Source organism: Nannospalax galili, unplaced genomic scaffold (genome assembly GCF_000622305.1).
Source record: "Nannospalax galili isolate Female #2095 unplaced genomic scaffold, S.galili_v1.0 scaffold290, whole genome shotgun sequence".
In the NCBI taxonomy this organism is placed as follows: Eukaryota; Metazoa; Chordata; class Mammalia; order Rodentia; family Spalacidae; genus Nannospalax; species Nannospalax galili.
This window is the reverse complement of record NW_008331486.1, coordinates 1,300,950-1,321,870: the sequence shown is the minus strand read 5'-3', so window position 1 is coordinate 1,321,870 and position 20,921 is coordinate 1,300,950. Positions and strand designations below refer to the sequence as shown.

Sequence of the window (20,921 nt, the reverse complement as noted above, 5' to 3'; positions counted from 1 at the left end):
TGTCCTTGGCTGAGCAGGAAGTCCTACTTAGTGGCCTCAGTGTGTGCCAGGAGCTGCCTATCACATATGCCCCATCCAGCCCTGACCCGAAAGATCCTGGCACTGCCTATGGAAATTATTAACCCACCCATACATACCCTTGGAAAGGGATAACAGGACCAACCAAGAAAAGGAGAGTAAGAAGGGGTCAGCTGCACCCAGGAAGTTTTCATGATAGTGTGGACCGCTGTGTCAGAGCCATGCTCCTCTCCAAACCTCATCTCACCCTTTTCAGCAACCCTGTAGAATAGATGTGAGTGTTTTCCCCAGAGAAAGCAAGTAGCCTGCTCAAGGTTGCACAGTAAGTGGTAGAGCAAGAGTTAAAAATCAGGTCTGTCCATCCAGTGCCAGAGCCTGGGCTCTCCTAACCCTCACCAAACCCTCTTCATCAACTCCACCTGTTTCCCCAGGCATTTGGGTGACTCCAGAGGGAAGTTCACCTCATTGTACTTCTTTCCCCTGCCTAAGGTTCATGCCCGCTGCCTGAACTTGGGACTTTGCTTTATTCCAGCACTTGTTGCTGTAACACAAGAGTAACAATGACAGTGCTGCTCTCTTGAGTGCCCCTGGGTAGCTGGCAGTGTGCTCAGCAGGGACCCACGAATCCTTACATCCTCATCCCCAGACCAAAGAGGTAGGATGTGGCCCCTCTTCTCATCTGACGTATTTGAGGCATGCCAAGTGTCAAGGCCACTGGGTGACAGGGAATGAGATGTTTCCTGCCTCGTGGCACTCAGTGACTGAAAGAGGCAGTCCACAAAGCCTATTGAGAGGAAATGCTAATGGATGCAGGTGTACTGATTATAGGAGGTGCTGCAAGAGTGTGTGTGGTGGGGACAGAACCAGAGCAGGCTTCTCAGAGGAGGGGATGTTCCAGCTGAATCTTGAAAGACTGGCCATGAAGCTAATCATGTATCAAATGGGGCCTGAGGAGGTGGGCAGACCAGACAAGAGAGTGAGACTTCAGGGAAAATGGGGCCAGCAGGTTAAGAGCTAAACAGTGACCAGATCATGGGGGAGCTTGATTTACACCCAGGGATGACTTTGAAGCCATCCTTCAAGGGTTGTACTCAGGTAAAAATGGCATCTGAGAACATTTATCCTGGGCCACCATGAAAAGGGACAGAAATAGGTAAGGTAGGAAAACCCCCAATGACACCACTAACATTACAGGCAAGAGTGGGGGGTGGGGTTCGGGGGGAGCTCAACCAAGGGTGCTGCTTTATGGGTGAAGATAAAGGAAAGATGTTTAAGAGACTTTCAGGCCAGAGCACAGCGGGCAGCAAGGTATCTTCCACAGGATCTGTTGGAGTTCGTAATAGAGTGACACAAAGCTGGACTCTGGCTGCATTTCCCCTCGTCCAGATACACTTGACTAGGGTTTGCAACACAGCCTGTGACAGGAGTGTCCCTGAGCTGTACAGTCAGGGGCACCTCCTGTGCAGTCCAGGGCAGAGGCCCAGCTGAGGTGCACAGTGCCTGCTTAGATGAAAAGAGTGCAGCTCTCCCATCCTTATGGCCCTGTATTTTCTCCCAATCACCTCCCCTTTCATATGGCTCCCTATGGTTTCCTCCTTCCATTCCAGGCTGTGGACTGTTGTGGTCTCACTCCCCAGATGGCCAGGCTGTTATGCTAAACCAACTTTATAGGCAGCCTCTTAAAATGTAAGCCTGTGCCATGCTGGGTGGAGAACATGGGCTGTTTAGCTAGCCACTGGCCATTTGTTGCAAACCCGCAGGAACCACGCACCGGCAGCTTGTTAGGCCTTTCATGCCAAGGATCCCATAAATAAATAGCAGTATGTCTCGGTGCATCGGGGCTAGAGTATGGAAATAGAGGCACTGTATAAATAATACATATTTACAAAATAAATGCACCAATACATTAGCTTACAGCCATAACCAAATCACCTAGTTTAACAGTTGCAGAGACTGCAAAGTTCTTTCAGGTGACTGACTTCCATCCATCAGCATGCATCAGCATTAGAAATGACCACTGAAGGGAGGGAGGGTCCTCCTGCCTGCTGACCTTGTGGCCTTTGGATTGAGGCAAGTGGTGAGATCGCAGGTAGGCACCCTGATGCACAGCCTCTCTGCCACGGTGTGACACCTACTGAGGCCATGTGTTCCTGCAGATGTCTTAAGGTCTGCCGCCAAGCAGAAGGCTGATTAGCACCAAGTTGCAGGATGTAATGGGTTGCACCTCCAGGAAGATGGCTGGCTGGGGCGGAAGGAGTTTCTAATTATGCAAATTGACTTTGGCTTGCACAGGGAGCCAGTGAGTTGACTTCCTAAGTGACTCTTACCAGAACCCTGTAACTTTCAGCCATCTACCCTGAAGGTAGGGCAGGGTTTTCACAAAATCTGTGCTTGTCTCTGCCACCCCTTTGAGCTCTGAACCCCACTGGGCATCTGGCTCCAACATCTGGAGCTCTGAAGAAGCAGCTGACAGAATGGGCGCTAGAGTGGGCCCCCCCTCCCCTCAGATGTAATGGCACAATGCAGGATTTCAGTATTTTAAATGAAAAATATATGCAGTTAGCTGTGCGCTGACAATGTCCTTGAGGATTTGACAGTGAGATTTTCCAGCAGTTGGTCTTCGTTAGGATCCTGGCGGTGTTTAATAAGGCAGTCGAACTGCTGGCACCTTGGGTTCCTGTTTGTTCTCCGAGGGCTCAGGGGCTGCTGTGGTAAGCACATCGACCAGAGCTGATCATTACAAGGGCGTACGCCACCATGAATAAAAATGTCACACGTTTTCCCATCTCACAGCGGTACAAAATGTCAGTCCTGTCAAACACACATTGCACGGAGCTGTGTGCAGTCCGTACAAATTGGAGAGCTGCATATTCCCCCAGCCTTCTGATATTCTTCATTTGAAGCTGAAGAAAAACAGTTGTTAACCTATTAGCTAGGATTTTAAACTCTGCTGAGGCACTGGATGGTAGACTTTGACACAGATAGAAATGTATTCCAGGGTCCAGGAATTTTAAACCAGGTTCTCCATCCATTTGTTCCTAGGGAAGGAAAAAAAGAAAAGGAAAAAAAACAAAAAAAAAAAAACACCCCTCTGTCTAGTGAACCCAACTATCTTTCTTTAACAGACACACTGGGGAAATTTTGGGGCCATTTCACATCTAAGCTCCCTAACGCTTCAATGCCTGCATTCCATTCAAAAAGTCTCTTGCTTTGGGGGATGGCCCTGGGGCGCAGCCTGGCAGGTTAGGATACCACCAGGTTGTGAGTTGTTCCTGATCAGAAGCAAGCCAGAAATATTGCCAGTCTTGAGGACAAAGTTACCCAAATGATGAGGATAGCAACTAGTTGGCCTGGCGTTGTACAGGTGCCTGATGAGAGTGTGATGCTGGCTGCTCACTCTGGGCAGGCATTTACTCTTCTTCTACCACATGCCAGGCCTGTACCAGGATACAGAGGGACCGATATGACCTTCCTCGAGGACTACCTCTCTTAGGGGAGAGAGGAGGTAAAATATCCCACTCTATGCTGTGGGAAGAATGGGGAGCTCTCAGGGAAGGGAAGGCAGTCTTGAGGGACGCAAGAATCCAGCAGGTGGTGGGTGAGGGTTGAGCTTATAGGACCAGTGTGTGTAAGGGAGGACAGAGGCACATGAGGGATAGAGCGGATGCTTTGAGGGCTGGATAGAAGGGGCTGGTTATGATGGCCTAGGAGATGAGGCCATGAAGATAAGACTTGGGTCTTAACAGCTGGCTGGACACAGGGATGTGACCAGCTCTCCTGGACGGGGAAATTAGAGGCTATGGGCTATCCTATCTGTACAACTGCAAAATCAGGAGAAGGCTTTTATTTTAATTTCCTAGCAGTGTACTGTTTGGGGTGGACATCATTCTAGGGATGATAAATGAGTCTTGCTTTTGCTGAGCTAGCCCTGGCCCTTAACGTACTGAACAAACCTTCACCAAGCAGGGCAAAAGCATAGAAAAATGCAGACGGCTGTGCAGGCAGACCTTCCTGTAGGGTCAGAACAGGCATCACAGGACAGAGAGCCCCAAGATGTCAGAGGGAGAGGCTTCCTGGAGGGAGAGCTATGCCCTGGGCTCAAGGAGCATCTGCCTTCCGTTTCTATTTGTGTTGGGTGTCATGGAAGGCATGTGTACTTGGGGTACATCTCGGCATGGACTGTGGCTGTGCCACCTGGTAGGCAGTGAGGCTTGGTCTAGATGTGTCACTGAATCACGTGGTCTGACTGCTTCTGCCTCCCAGTGGCAAAATCACCTTCTTTGCAGCATTGAGATTAGTGGAATCCTTATCTGCTGAACTCCTAACACAGACCTGATACACAGCGCATACCAAGAACCAGCACCCCCTGTTGGTATCAAAGAACATCTGGAAGTTCTTCCTCTCACCTCACTACTAGTGAGACCTCTGGAGAATTTTGCCCTCCCAGACGCCCTTGATGGCATCCCAGATGGCCATCCAATGAAGGGAACAGCAAGGCACCTGCCTCCTGCTTCTGTCTGGGCAAAGAATGGCACACGTCAGCAGAGCCCCCTGCCCCTGCCCAGCCACCAGCCGCATCTGGCACCCGACCACCAACAGCCAATGGGATGCCACCTATTCAGACCCTGCACCTGCACCAACTAAAAACAAAGGGCTCCCCTCCCCCACTTCCATGTCTGGCCTTCCCCCCTCCCTCAACTACTGTCCCCCAAGCAGGGCTGAGTCACCCAGCCACCACAGCAGCCTTCCCTCCCAGCTGCCTGGCTGCTTTTGTTCAGCATGTGAACTTTCCCATCAGCTGAGCTCCTTGCACGGGAAGTAATCAGGGATCTTGACAAGACTTCAAACCACAAATGCCACTACAAATTAACCAGCACCACTACAAAATACTACTCCTGTCAACATCCGGAGAATGCGCGGCTCTTCAGCGTGGCCTGAGAGGCTTTCAGCGCAGCACACATGCATGGAAAGCAGAAGGTGCCAGCCCAGCTGGGGAGAATGGGCTTGCAGGGCCTCTTGAGGTCAGCCTCCCCAGAGATGATTCATCCGGACCCCGCGACAAGTGTTGTGCGTGTCCTTCAGAATCAGCTTCAGTCCTGGACACCTCTCAGCCCTTGCACAAGTGGTGTCTCAGGACAGCAAGCTGTGGGACACATGGAAACCATCCTCTAGAAGCGAAAGCCAGAGGCTGATGGCCATCCCAAGTTGTCTTCCTGTATGCCGTTGTAGAGGGCAAGAGGCTTCTCTCTCCCCATCTGTACGGTAGGACCCTGGCAGAGCCTCCATCTCAGGCTGGTCAGCACCACTGGCACATTCTGAGGACCCCCTAACCCCTGGAGGGTGCTCTAGAGTGTAGTGCCCCTCATACCTGCCTTGTGTAGGAAGAGCCCACTTCCTGTTGCATGTGTGGGTGGACACTTAGCAGATGGACACTTGGTTCTCAGCCGTGGGGTCATCCCTCCCATGCAGCAATTTTGCAGGAATCCACCAGACAAGAGCTTGTTACCTCTGCAAATGCTTTGGGACTAAGGATCTCCCACTTCCCCTGCCCCGCTGAGCCACTCCAGCCCAGAGCACATCACTGGGGCCCAGTCTGCTCCAGCTGTCCTTGCTGAAACTCTGAAGCAGAGGCAAGCATTTGATCCTCCCCAACAAGCAGAATCAGCTCAGTCAAGGCTGGGCAAAGAGGACTGGAAATAATGACGGGAGTTGGGGGACAAGCGAGAGCCGTGCCTCAGAGAGCTGGTTGGGCATTTCAAAGGAAGCACTCCACAAAAATATCACTTCAATGCACTGCCTTTTGGAGGCATATCAAAAGAAGCCCTCTTTTATTTCCATACCTTGCATAATAGCAGATTTCCAGTCCCAAAGAGTAGCAGAGCCTTGCTCCCAGCCTAGAGGCCCTTTGTAAAGCCATAGAAAGCTTTGTCTTCCCCTCCCAACAGGGTCTGCTTCATGCACAGGTCAGAGTATTGATGTGAATACTAGCCAGGAAAATTAACCAGGTGAACTCTTCCCTCGTTAAACAGCAACAGAGTGTAATTGTGAATTCTCTAGCACCCACTCTGTTCCCAGCATATTCCCAGAATGAACTGAGAAACTCTAAGCCCCATCCAGCTTCCCCTTGGGCCCCTTCTTTGGAGCCAGGTGAGGTCTGGCATAAAGGATCCAAGTCCTTTTGGGACCAGCCTTGGAGGCCAGTCCTCACAGATACCAGCCTCACTGGGCATGCCCTACCTTCTGTGGCTCCTGGGAAGCAGCGCTTCCTCCCCAGCCAAAGGTTGACTCCCTCCTGCTTCCTAGAACCACCCCTCAAGTTTGGCATGCATAGCTCTCTGACTTCATCACAATGGAGCCACATGGCCTACAATATTTGTCATCTTTGACTTTGTTGCCCCTATATCTGGCCCCCTTTGTGGCCCTATTTTCCCACAGTGAAACTTGTCTCGGACCTCATAGGGATATTGAAGGGCTAGTTCTAGGGTGGTGCTTCATTAAGGATGGAGAGATCCATTGCTAAGGACTTGCCAGTCCCTTACCCCAGGATAGACATCATTGAACCCCCACCAGCCAGTAATTAACTTGAGATGAGCATGTTGATCCTCTTCTGCAGGCCTGTCATTTTTCTACTCTATGTTCCCCTGGGCAAGGCCTTGACTCCCCTCATCTGTGTAACCCGAGATAGTGTCCCTCATTCCCTGCAGAGGACTCTGAGAGCTAGCAACTGTGCCAAGTAGACAGGCAGTGCCCATGACACGTACAGACTGCTCCCCAGACATCCATAATGCCCCCTCTTCCCATGTATACTACACTCTATGCCCCCAAGTTAGTGGCTGGCAGCTGAACATTTTCCACCCCACAGCCATATGCAGGGCGCCTGCTCATCCATGTTGCCCAGGTAATTAAGTTGATATTCCAATGCGACATCCCCCCTGACCTTTTAGAAACAATGTGTTTTGCTGCATCAACAAATTAACTGCAAATCAGACGCTGTCCTCGTTAATGTGGATTTCATATCCAATGAGCATACTCACCTGGCCCACGCAACTGACAGATGGGAACACCCAGGGCCAGGCCAAGACCAGCAAAAGCCACAGAGCTCATCTCTGGGACCTTTGTGTCAATCACACTTTGGAACTTCCTCCCCCTTGTACTCATGTTTTCCAGCAGACCCATGACTAGGAGTTGGCAAGATGGAGGCCTGGGCAGACCTCCATGGCTAGAGAAAAGCATCTATCTACTCAACTTCCCATCCATTTTATACCCAAGGACACAAAGGTTTCTTGTGTCCCTGACTATGTCCCTCCCACTAAGTTGGAAAAAATTTCCACCCTTCCTGGCCTGACATTCAAGGCCCTCTTGTATCTGACCCCTACCAGTCCCTTTCAAGTGCAGACATTCCCCATCTACATATTCAGCCTCACTGTACTCCTCCTAGAACACAGTGGCTCCCCTATGCTGTGCACCCAGACTCCCTACCACACCCATCTGGTATAAGAGCCCTTCCTCTGTGCTGATACAGATCTTGGCATCCTTGCGTACTACTTGCCTTACAACCAACTCTTCTAAGTCCTGATCACCCTTGGATCCTTGCTTCTGGTTCATCGTAGACTCCACTATCTGCTGGATGAACAAATGAATCACTTGCCTTCTTCAGAAAGGAAGGGAAAGGCATTCATCACTCTCTTGCCAGTCTTCTCTAATCTCACAAGGGACAAGGATTAGAAAAACGATGTCAGACAAGATTCCAGATGACTCTGGAAACTTAATTGGATAAGAACAGTCAGTGGACTAAGAATACCTGCTTTAGCTTTTGCTAGTGTGACCTCATACCAGTTCCTTATCCTCTCTGGGCTTCCTGTTTCCTATTTCTTTTTTTTTTTTTGGTCTTTTTGAGACAGGGTCTCCCTGTAGCCCCAGCTGTCCTGGAACTCACTATGTAGACCAGGCTGGCCTTGAACTCACAGAGATCTGCCTGCCTCTGCCTCCTGAGTGCTGAGATTAAAGGCATGTGCCACCACACCTGGCTTCTGTTTCCTAGAGGGTTCAAAAGGCAGAAATTGAAAGGAAAACACACGTAAATACAAAAGATTATTTCTAGAATCCAGTGTCCTTCAGGTGATCCTGACTGACTGACAGCACACACCTAAAAACCAAGGTCTTCATGCCCCTAGGACTTTTCCAGAAAGACCTGTGAGCCTGGAGCTGGAGAGCTGGCTCAGCAGTTAGAACACTGGCTGCTTTTGCAGCAGACTTGAGTTGGCAACTAACAGCCATCCCATAACTCCAATTCCAGGGGATCTGATATTCTCTTATGGCCTCTGCAGGCATAGATGCACTTACATACATGTAGGCAAAGTACTCATACACATAAAAAACTAATTTTTGAAAAAGACCTTTGAGTCTGACAATGGGGCGATCCCATCTCATCCTAGGGACCCCAGCGTGAGTCTCCCATGACTATAATTGTGCTCTTGAAGTATTCATAGCAGTGTCCTGACAAAGGGGTGTTTACTGCTCCAAAAGGTTCAGCTGGGACCTAATCACTCACCTATGCTCAGAGCTAATCCTGAATTCACCCACAGGCAGGAGGGCCATGAAGACATGAATCCATCTCTTTCTAACCCAAAGGATATTTGTTGGAGTTTTAGCCCAGAAAGACATTTTTCCCTGATGGAAGTCAAAGCCTACTAGATCATATACTGCCGAAGGGAAAGGGCTGTCCTATTCTCCTGTAAGTCCCCAGGCCTTTACCCTACATAGCTGTTCCTTCAGCATACAGAGGAGGAGTAGCCCTCAGGAAAGCAGATGTGCTGTGCTGACCCTCAGAACTCCAGCCCCCGGCCTTCCTGCCGTCATCCAATTCACAAAGTACCAGGTGCACTGTTAATGGAACCCTTAGCCAAAGGCTGCATAGCCACATGCCCATCAGCAGCATCCTGAGGATCAGAAACATGATTTCTATGCAAAGGTGCCCAGCCCACTTCTGCTCCGTTCCTTCTGTGTTAAAGCCTTTCTGGTCTCCCTCAGAGGCAGTGGACCACAAGAACATGAACTTGGAAGTCAAGAGACCTGAGCCCCACCCTGAGCCCATCCTTCTAGCACAATGTACCATACCAGCGGAAGGCACTGAATGGGTGGCTACCTCTTGCTTTTGTTCCATATAAGCAGGTGCCAGTGCAGCTCTGGGCCCTGGGCTGCTTATAGGGAGCCACGGTCGGGGTTAGGGGTTCAGGGAGCACTAGCCTTTTGATAACAACTATCAATCCTCCTGGCCAGCTCTGTAAACTCCTTGGGCCCCAACTCACTGCTATGAGCCACATTCACTCAATTCTGGGTGCAGCTTCCCACTGAGGCTGCTTTCTGGAAAAGAGTATGTTTTTCTAAATTAGTCTTTCCTAGCCTTTTCCTTCATCCCCTCTTCCCACCTGAGTTGCCACCATTCAGCCCCTACAGCCTGCTCTAATCCTCCCCAGAATACTCAGCTCTCCTTCCGTACTCATCTTTATCCCCTATTTAGCTGGCATTGTCCTAGCATATCTGGGAAATTGCAGCCACCATAGCCAAGCAGTCCCACCACTTCCTCCCCCAGGAGGCAGAAGCTTCCTCCTGACCTGTCAGAATTACCCTCATGGTGAGGATGCTAAGACCCAGTGTTTACCAAAGTTACCTGCAATGAGCCAGCCTGGAGCCTGGCCTCTGGGAGAACCAGAAGGGCTCCCCACAGATCCAGTGTTTTAGCATCCAAAGTCTAAGAGAGACTGCTCACCCATGCATGTTCCCTTGGCAATCCTCCAGGTGCTTGCCTGCCTCCTCACCAGTCCCCAGGGCTCCACACACTTCATGGCAAAGTGCCCTGATAATTCAGTATACACCCCTGGGAGCTCCCTTTTCTCCTCCTACTGACCACTCTGGGAAGGTGTCCCTGGCCTATGTTCCCACAGCCATGTGCTCAGGATTAGTGTATATAACTTCATCCTCAGTGATGATGGCCTGTTAGGAAAAATGCCTGATGTCAGAGGGGAGGAATGTGGGGCCCTATTCTTGATTGCTTAGGTTAGGTTGTGTTTTTACCTATCTGGTCATGCTAGGACATCTTTACCACATTACCCCTTGACATCTTTAAACTCCCACTCAATCCTGTCCCCTTTTGGGCTAGGCATGGCCACCAAGCTACTTTCCTGACCCTTTGTAAGTTCAGTTGTGAAAAAACCAACACATTCCCATGACAATCACAGGAAAATAAGGTACTTAACAGGACTCTGTAGAACAAACATGCTTTGGAGATAGAGATGTAGCTCAGTTAGTAGAGTACTGAAGCCCTGAGTTCAGTCCTTGGTACTGCATAAAACCAGGTATGATGGCACACACCTGTAATCCCAGCACTCAGGAGGTGAAAGAAGGAGGATTGGAAAAGTGCAAGGTCATCCTCAACTACATACCAAGTTCAAGGCTAGCCAGGGCTACATGAGCCACTGTCTCAAAAAAAAACCCCAAAAACTTCTAGCATTTCTTGGGTTTCAATGTGTCCCAGTAACTTTAAGCCCAAAATCACTCAGTGCCATGAAGTGGCCAGTCCTAGGGTGCTGGTGCTGACAACTTGCATACTGGCTTGGGGTAGCAGATTCTGGAGGGCTCTGAATGCAGCAGCCATGTGTCAGTGTTTCAGGGAAAGCAAGTCTGTTCTAATGAATTTAGAACACAGAACTTTTTTTTAAAAAGATCATAGATTTGGGCCTGGCTGAATGGGGTTGAGTATTTGTGAGATGTGGCAGCCTTGGCTGTGTTGATAGACATGGTAAGGATCCAAACAGCACACAGCATTTCCCAGACTGATGTGGCTGGGGCACCCTGTCTCCCTTTCCCACAATGCATCCCCTAAGGCCATGTTTCTCAGGAGACACCTTGAGAGATAGCCACCTTTCAGTGAGATGACATAAGTTGGCAAGTGGTGTGATGAGGCATGTTTTTAGAGTACAGATAGATTGGGAAAGGGAAAGACTAGTGCTGGAGAAACTGCCAGTGGTGGTAGCTGCTGGTATCTAGAGACAGATGTGCAAGAACCTGACACCCATGATCTCTCTGATCCTTCCTAACCTCCAGAGTAGAGAGCTCCATTACTTCATAGATAGGGACAGGGAAACTTGGAATGGGTACATCCCAGCCCAGAGTAACTTGGGGAATGGGTGGTCAGCTTGTGTCCAAGACTGTCTGATGTCAGAGGCCACCAGCTGAGCACCCTGCCATGCTACCATCCAGCAAGGATGGAAATAGCCCAGGCTACCACCCAGCAGGGATGGAAATAGCCCAGGCCAGAGGTGACAAGCACTGAGGACAGTGGGATTGGAGAAGATGGTTACTGGGAAGTAGAACACCACTCATAAAAGAAACAGGAGGTGGCAGGGTTGGGGCAGGACACCCAGCCTGAAGGAACAGCCTGTGTACCCTCCCCATCCTCTTCTTTCTGCTCTTTGACTTGGAAGTTCTGTCCCCTTATGCCCCACATACTTCCTGTAAGCCACAAAGGGAGAGAAATGTGACAGCCATGTCCTTCTCTCTAGGCAATATCCCCAGCTCCCACCTAGCCACCAACTGCAGAAGGGTCACCAGGCAGCTTGGCCTTCACATCCAGCCAATCACGAAGGATCTGGGAAGCCACAATTCATGTCTACCCACACCTGCTCTCCACGAGCTGCAAGGGAACACAGGCCTCCACCGAGCCCTTCTGGCCCTGTGCTGGGCACAAGAATTCAGGGATGTCTGTGGCACAGGCCCTGCCCTCTAGGAGTCCGGTTTAGAAAATGAGTTCCAAGTCAGGTTTGAGATCCCCCAAGTGAAGCCTGAGTCAGCACGGGCTGAGAAAAATGTAACGTAAGCCACACAGGCAAATCACATGGGGAATTCTGAGTGTTTAAGACATTTAAAAAGTAAAAGGAACAGGTGGGGTTGATTTTAATAACATATTTAACCCAAAATCCAAAAATATTATCATTTCAACACGTAATCAGTATAAAAATTATTAATGAGATGTTTTGCATTCTTTTCAAAGTCTCTGAAATCTAGTGTGTATTTCACACTTTCAGCACATCTTAATTTGGACCCTCCACATGTGGCCATTGGCTTCCATGTTGCCATTGCAGGCCTAGTCATTATTAAATGGTGATGCGTCTTTGTGAATTAAGTAACTGAATGGGGGAGAACCAACTGGAAGCCTGCAGGGCTTGCCAGGACTCTGTGCTCCTGGATTTGTGTACATCTTCACTGTCTCCTACTCTGCCTGCCCGTTTTCCACTTTTGTTCAAGATATGCATGTGGGCTGTTGGGAGGACAAAGCTTGACTTTTGAGATAAAAATTTTTCAAGGAAGGCTGAGAAGTTGGTCCTCGATTAGTTTTGAGTCACATCGTGATTTTAAAAACCCAGCATTTTCTGCACACTGTTTTTGTTCACCAGACTTTTACTGAACAGATATTTTCCCCCCACATCTCTTCCAACCTTCTTCAGGCACAGCAATGAATCCCTCCAGGAAACAGACTATTTCAGATAGGAGCACTAGGGTAGAGGGTCAGGCACTCCACACTCAGTAAGGGGTGTGTAAGTCAGTCACATGGCACTGGAGGCCTTGGATACCCAGAGGCCTGGAAACAGCATCTGACCTGAACAGGGCCTTGAAGGACAAGCCCACATTTGCCAGGCCAATAGGAATGCCCTCCTCTAGGGGTAGGTAGAAGAACAAGGCATAAGAACCCAGTGCCACATAAGGGTCTTCCCAAGATGGGAAAGGTCTGCATAGTACCAGCAAGATCCAGGAATGCCAACCAAGAACAAACTGTCACCTGAGGACAGGAGGGGACATTGGAGATTTTGAAAGTGCAGTGTGGTGTGGCGTGATCATACTGCCATTTAGAAGGTTTCCTTGGCCTGTGTGGAAGATGGAGGATATTGGAGCAGAATGATCCAGGCCAGAGACAAGGCCAGGACTAAAGAATCAGCAGAGGAGGACACAGGCTTTGGCGTGGGTGCCTGCAGGTTTCTCCCAGGCCTATGTGGAGATGCATGGAACCATCTCAGTGTGTACTGATGTTTTAAGTTTCCACTTTAATGCAGCCACAAAGACTCTGCCCTACTCGGCCGCCGCCTCCCAAGATCCAGCGCTCAAGGCCCGTGAGTAGCCGGTGGTGTGCCCTCCCCGCCTAACACTGCCTGACCCCTCTCTCCCGGCCTCACTAAACCTCGGGAGTGTGGACTCTCCTGCCTGGCACAAGGAAACCGGGAAATGGGTTTTTCAGCTTCCCTTGCTGTGTGGCATGAACCTGAACTTGCATTTTCTGGGCTTCTCCTCTTTTTCTGAATCAGTTCAGTGACTTGTAGGTCAGAGCCATAGGTAGCCCAGGCTGCTGTGTTCAGTATTCACATCATTTAAGTGAATCTCTCAGAGAGAGCTGTATTGCTAGCCAACAAGTACTAAAGGCTCACTCCAAATGCCTCTTCTTCACAAAGGAAACTGGAGTCTGACAGCAGGGCTTTCATTCCCACCACGTCTTGGTTGGGAAATGTATTTGCTGATCATCCCAAGGGCAGAGAACATTGTGCCCCTGTAGATGAAGACAGATACTGTGCCCTGCCAGTTCTCACAAGGAGAGCTACCTATGCACAAAAAGTGCCAAGGAGGGGTGGATAAAACAGGACAAAGTATGATTAACCACCAACACCTGGGATCAGGGCACTACAGAGAGAGGTCCATCCAAGTGTTTCAAAGAGAAATATCAAGGGCTGGAGATGTGGCTTAGTGACAAAGTGCTTGCCTAGCATGAACAAGGCCTTGGGTTTGATCTCTAGCACCACAAAATAAATACATGGGGATAAGGGAGATCCCATGCTGAGCATCAGTGAGCTTGTTTTGACCTTCGCATAACTTCAGCAAGTGTCTCAGAGTGAGAAACTTACTGATAAGGGTTGCTTACTAAGGGAAGGGTTTCTAGTCTACTGCTCAAGGCAGCCATGGCCAAGCAAAAGGGTCAGCTATGGTCAAAGCACCTCACAATCTGGTGCCCCAGCCCTCCCCAGTGCATGCCTCCAGATCCATTTGGTAAAGGCACAGAGGCCAAACCATGCAGGGACAAGACTGAACCAGATGTTTATTGTTGTTTTGGTTTGGTTTGGTTTTTGTGACAGCGTCTCCCTGTAACCCCAGCTGGCCTGGATCCCAATATGTAGACCAGGCTGGCCTCAACCTCACAGAGAGCCACATGCTTCTGTTGGGATTAAAGGGTAGAGGTGGAGGTGTTTAGATTGGCTTCACCTGTGAGTTGTAAATCTGCCCTTCCAGCCACATGAGGCACTGTGCCCCCATCAAAATGTGATTTTTCCAAATCCTGTACTAGGCACTCCTGTGGCCACTGTCTCACCTGTCCTTTTTCCAGCCTGTAGAAAGCAGATGCTAGTTCCCCCGTTTGTAACAAGACCACAGAGATGGTAAGAGGCCATGCTGGCCTTTGAGACCTGCCTCCTAGTCCTACCAGATAACTTCTGGCAACCACAGGCAGGTCGTGGGGACCTCTGACAGCCTTAGAGGCCTGTGCTTCAGGGCAGCCAGGGGATGAACATGGTTGCTCCTGGTGGAAAGACTCAAGTATTGGAGACAGCTCCAGGGCACTGTAGTCTCCCCATTAAGGAACTCTAATCTCTCCACTCTGGTGGATTGTAGGGTGCCCATGTACCTGAGAACTTGGAGAAGCAGATGTTGCCCCAAGAGAAGACTAGGTAACAGCAGCCTCTGCCCCTGGTCTGGACAGGAGGTGACTGGCTGTGCTCTTTGGTCTCCCCCTCCTCTCAGGGAAGGCCACAAGAGACAGGGTGGAAGCCCTAGATGATTTGTGCTCTCCGTGCTCCAGTGTCCCCCAGCCATAGGGACAATTTTTCATTATGCATACATCTGTGTCAGCATGTCCAGTGGACACCAGTCTACCCTGGGTGGGAAATAGGGAAACCTGGGGCATGGAACCCTTGAGCCTTGAAGGGCCTTAAAAAGGACAGCCTGTTATGCTTCCTTGTGGGGAGCCTTGGGCCATAGCCAGGCTTTGCTAGGTCATTGGCTGCAAACATCTGGGTAGCCATGAGGCTTCTGGCCTATGTGGTGAGGCCATGGGGCACTAGGCACTCAGTCTTGACAGCAGGAGCCTTGTAGCCCAGCACCTGTGGCTAGAGTTCAGCTATAACCAGAGGATTTGAGGTCTCTTCTTAATAAGAAGATGGAAAGAGCAAAAGAAAACCATGCTGGTGTCTCCTGGATGAAGGGCAGTGGCTGGAGCCCTCCGGGGAGAGGCAGGCTGTCATCAGCCTGCATGCAAAGCACTTTATAAGCTCTGTATTTATTATTTCTTGCTCACCATTAAAATCAAATGTACTCAATGCTTTTGTATTCAATACACATTTAACCCTGCCGACTTAGATTTCTCAGGTTTTAAATCCGGTGGGGAATTGGCTGGCTTCCCAACTTTCCCCTCCAGTCCCCTGAACAGAGCTGAAAATCCCTATTTAGCATTCTCTCCCCTGGCACTGCTGGGATCCTAGCAGTGGTGGGCCAACCCCTGTTCTGTATGAAGGTTTTCTCCTCCACCCAGCCCCCACCTTTCCCAGGCACCCCAAAAGAGGGAGGTGACTGCTGAAATACAACGGAGGTGTCTGCATCGTCTTGTGATTCAGCTTTAATTAAACCATTTTGCCTGTGTATGTCTGGGCCTAGTTGTGTCTGCCACTATGTGTGCGGGTATGTGTGTGTGCCTGTGTGTGTGTGTGTGTGTGTGTGTGTGTGTGTGTGTGTGTACACGCTGTCACCTCTTATGCATGCCTTTGTGGGTGTCTATATGTGAGACTGTATACATTGCGTTCTCTGGGCCTTGGTGCATCTGGGTATGATGATAATTCTACACCAGTGAGGGTGTGTGACTCTGGGTGTGTCTGTAACTGCAGGGGTGACTGTCTCCTGGTCCGTTGTGTCTTTCCCTCCCTCCCTGCCCCCCCCTCCCTCTCCCTCCTCTGTCTGTTTTATCATCCCTAATGAAGCAGTCTCTTCCATCGATCCTGCTGATTGCCAACCCATTCCTTTTGTTTGTTGGCGCTGAGCCATTCAGCGGCACTCTGACAGCTCAGCTCGTCTAATTAGCTCTGTTGTTCTTTTTCCCCATGTTTTACCACGTTGCAAGTTCAGTTGAAGTTGCCACAAACTTAATCCCCCCATTTCAGCAGCAAGTTCACATTCTTAACCCGCCTTTATTGTAGCGAGGAGCGGCCCTGTGCAGGACAAACCGACAGGCCTTAATGTCTGACCTTTCCTGTGCATAGTCCCCAGGACCCTGGCAGGGGCAAAGGAGCTCCTCCACCCAGCTGCACTCCCCACCTTTGTAGGGGATCCGAGGGACCAGTCTGCAGCTGGGGAAACCAGCTCAAATGAGGAGAGGCAACTACATCCAAGCATCTCTTCAGCATATGTTGACCAAATGTCTGTTAGGTGGCAAGCACCATTCTAATAACAGCAACAATAGGGCTGGAGAGATGGCTCAGAGGTTAAGGGCACTGGCTGCTCCTACAAAGACCCCCAGGTTAGAATCCTAGCACCCATATGGTGGCTAACAACCATCCAAAACTCCAGTTCCAAGGGATTAACTCCCTGTTCTGTCTTCTGCAGGTACTACACGACATGGGTGCACTTACATACATGTAAGCAAAACACTCATACACATAAAATCAATAAAATAGCCAGGCGTGGTGGTGCACGCCTGTAGTCCCAGTAGTTGGGAGGCAGAGGCAGACAAATCTCTGTGAGTTCAAGTCCAGCCTGGTCTACATAGTGAGTTCCAGGAAAGCTGGGGCTACAGGGAGACCCTGCTTCAAAAAAAAAAAAAATCAATAAAATAAAATCTAATAACAGCAACAATATAGTGTCGCTCTTAGATTCCAGACCAGCATTCACATGTCTTCAAATCCTCACAAGCTTCCTCTCTACCAGATAATATTCAGGATGCCCAAAACTATAAGACCATCTAAATTCTATTTTCTAGGCACCTCCCACCCTTCCTTTGATCATTGATAAGTGGGGGGGGGGGCATCTCTGTTACAGGCCCACACTATGGTGTTACCTGAACACTGTGGTTGAGTCTTCACAATAGCTCCATGGAAGAAGATAGCATATTTGGTGGAATGCATTTGGCCTTTACTACACCTCCATTCTGCCAAACAAGGCTGAGCTCAGACTGGCCGCTACACAGGAAAACTTTGGTTCTGTCAGACGTGCGTAGACCTGAGGGCTCCTTGAGACTCTATCAAGGCTTCTCTTGTCTGCATCAACTTCTGTAATCTTGTTCCTAAGCCACTGGGTTGTGTCATCCACAAACTGTAGGTGATGGGGGTGTTCTGGAAAAGGGCAGCAGGAAATGGAGTGCATGCTCTCCTTTCCCTGCTTTGTCTGTAGTTCTCAGCCAGTGTGGTACCACAGCTGTAGTGAAAGTAAGCCCCCAGCTCTGGCTGCAGTGCTCGCTTGTTATCAGCAACGAGAGCCACAGAGGTGCTTTTCTCAGCATAAACTCTTCTTCTCACACCTCTCTGACACTGGAAATGATCAGACATGATGGTACCAAATGTAAAACTGATTGGACCAAATATAACTCATTCAAAGTGTACCCAGAAATTTGCAGCCTAACCCCCATCACAGGCTCTGATTTGGGGGAGAGGAAGACATCCTTTTTTCTGGACCTCCTTCTTGGTTTTCAGAGGTGGCAGCTCAGAATACCCTACCATATTGTCCCCACAGCACAGGCAATGAAAGTGGGAAGCTATCTGCTTCCCTGTGTGGCCACTGCTACCCTCGGGCCAAGTCTGCATCAAGAGTATGGCTGCAGGAGGTGTACAGCATCCGACTGAGCCCTGCTGGAAGACAGGCACAGGGGTTGCCCTGGGAAGCCTAAGCATAGCTTAGCTGAGCACTCCCTGGAGATTCCATTCACTTTCCTTTCCCATTTAGAGAGAAAAAGAAACACCCTGTAATTCAACTGTAAGAGAGCAAACTGAGAATGTATACCCCCAAAACAAGTCTGAGAGGAACCTTTGTTCAACACACTGGTTTCCAAGTTCCATGGATGAGAGCTCTGATGCCATGGGTCCCAGGCATCCCTCACTTCACTGAGCCCTCTGAGAGGCCAGTGGGCCAGTGAGAAGAACTTTTGTGACTTTGATTCCAGGGAAACATACCATCTGCTGCATGTATCGTAGTGTTACCATGACAAGTATATTGAAGAGCCCATACCTGGAGAGCCTCTAGCCATGTCTTCTGAGGCTGTCTGCCCAGATGTTCAGAATGACTCCATGTGGCCTTCCCAACTCACTCCTTCTTGGGGATTTCCCCATGCCCATTCTAGGTGCGCCCACCCCGTCCACATGTTGTCAAGAGACCCAAGAGCAACATCACCGTGGAAGGCCGGAGGACATCCATCTCAAGCCCTGAGCAGTGAGTACCATTCCAAGAACCCAATGGGACAGAACTTTGTAGTGAGCAAGCATGCAGTCCCAGCCTTCCTCCTAGAGGTTCCCCTGCAACCCCAAGCAGGTGTTTCACAGAGCTCAGTTATGGAGCAGGACTTTGTCATTGGTGTCTGGTTGTCACATCTACAAGAGGCACATAGGCTAGGGAGCAGGGAACCTGGGATGCCTTTGAGTGGTGAGGCCCAAAGGGCACTAAGTCACACTCCCAAAGAAGGTTCACATTCTTACCCTGAAAAGGTAGAGTCCACAGGTGACAGCTACCTGGCCAAAGAGGTCACTGTCATAGGCCTACTGGTCCTCATGGTCTCCATTGTTCAGGTTTATACACAAAAAAGCCTCACCTTTGGCCTCACCTGGGGCTTCTGCTCTCCTGTACCACACTGTTTGTACTGTTAAGGCTTTGCCTCTTGATAACCCCTAAAGCCCAGAGCTCCTCAGGGGCAGGCCTGGGGTGTCTAGGACCTAGCCCAGAACCAACACAAGTCATATCCTGAGTTGCTGTTGGGCAGATGAGGTGACTGAGTAGGGCCGGGTCAAAAACTGCAGAGAAATTTCTCTAGAATTATATTCTAGAGAAAGTAATAACTGCTTCTCCTTGTCCTGAGGTACATGGTCCTTGGGTTCTGCCCAGACAACTGTGCAGCCACCCATCAGCTTCCTGGGGTATCTTTAGAAAGTTCATGAATACATCTTGGCCTAGGATTGTTGGAAGAATCAAGGAAATTAGCCTTTTGTATGGAAGGGAAGAATATCCCTCACCTTGTGGCCTGCTTTCCAGAAATTTCTCAGTGAGAAAGAAATTGGGAGAGATGTCAGCTCCTGGCCAACACTGGAGCCAAGAGGAAGTAGGAATCCTGGAATGTCAGGCTGTGATCTAACCCAGGTGCATTTGAGCTCTCCTAGAATCCTCTGCTTTACAAAACCAAACTTCCTAAATGGCCTTTATCCAAAGAACACAAGAATGTAAGGGGTGTGTGTCTGTGTGTGTGTCTGTGTGTCTGTGTCTGGAGATGCTGGGATATGTGAGATTTGGAAGCTAGGATTCCTGAAGTTGGGTGCAGATTTAACTTGTGCTCCACACTGCACTGTAGGATGATGTGAATTCAGGACAGCTCCCTGGCCATAGATTATGACTGCCCCCTTGTGGAGAGAATGCTGCATGGCACCCAACTTCCTCAGACCCTAATAAGCCTTTTACAGTGTCCTGGGATAGAGGCCACCAACCTGTAGATACTGAGCAGTAAACCCAAGACGCTTGCGTGGCATAAAACACCCCAGGCCAATAGTGGTTAACATCCTACAGAAACATATCCCCCAGTTTGTGGCCAGGGTCCTGATTAGAGATTGGACTCACCACGTTTATTTATTTATGCTGTTTCTGTTCCAAACCTAGTGACAGGGGATGGCTCTTTACTGTGTGCAAAGAGCCAGTTGTGTCAAGAAGACTGTTTTTCCTGGTAATTGCCTAAGCCATGTCAGTATCACTTTTAGTATCTTTTTGTAATGTGCCCCTCTTAGATCTCTTTTCAGGATCGTCAAGGGTTGGGCTGGTTCAGGAGGTTGGAAAACAACAGTGATAGGAATTAAATGACAGGTCTTCTGTGACCATACCTCACAGCAGCTCAGACCCGAGAGGAGGCAGCGAGGTACGTTTGGGGACGTCATTGTTAGGGCTTCTTTTCACATTTTCTTAATGAGGAGGAGGGGAGGCTCTACTCCCATCATGCCAGTGACATTTCTGGTGCCACCCGGGTGTTTTCCTGCTTCTCTTCCATGCTGCCATCCCCCCGCCCCCCATGCTCCTCCACTTCCAAATGCCATGTCACAACAGCACTTGGATGTGTTTTTCTCAGCTGTCATCAGCTCCAGCTGGCAAGACCAACTTCTTGAAACACAGGAAGCATCCAGCGGAAAATATTTTAATAAAACAGACTCCTCATAAAATATTGTTCTTGGGGGGAAGGAAACCAGCGCCACCAATCTGTCATCATTGTGTTGGGATTGTTGAGAAGACAGGCCGGCAGGCAGGAGCCAGTCTCTAATGGGCCTTTGTCGGGGGTGGTTCCGGGTGGCACACATGGACTCGGGGTCTAACCCCTTCATCCACTCTGGTTCTTCTTGAATCCTGGGTCTTGTTCTCTGCTGGGAATATCAAAGTGCACTGGAAGCTTAGAGGATGGGGGCTGTAGTTGAAAGGGTGATTCAGTCCTCTTGCCTGCTAGCCCCAACCCACACTTCCAGTAGTATATTCTGTAACTATCTCTGGACAGCAAGATTGGGCCTGTTAAGAGAGTGTCCCAGCAGCAGCTGAACATTCTGAGGTTCACCAAGGTCAAGCGACAGCCAGCAGCTCTCTGGTCAGTTTGA

General features: G+C 49.7%; 1 protein-coding gene across 15 annotated transcripts in view; it reads left to right on the top strand.

The window, feature by feature from the left end:
* Positions 1-20,921, top strand: part of Dennd1a (DENN domain containing 1A) — a 534,503-nt gene that overhangs the window by 496,782 nt on the left and 16,800 nt on the right. For 8 of the 15 annotated variants that reach the window (XM_029559484.1, XM_008824487.2, XM_008824462.3 and 5 more), the window contains one exon: positions 18,431-18,519. In XM_029559484.1, the coding sequence (XP_029415344.1) occupies positions 18,431-18,519 (89 nt within the window). Of the gene's footprint in view, positions 1-13,124; positions 13,182-18,430; positions 18,520-20,921 lie in introns of all 15 variants that reach the window. The other 7 variants (XM_029559474.1, XM_029559473.1, XM_029559465.1 and 4 more) reach the window with 1 other exon arrangement.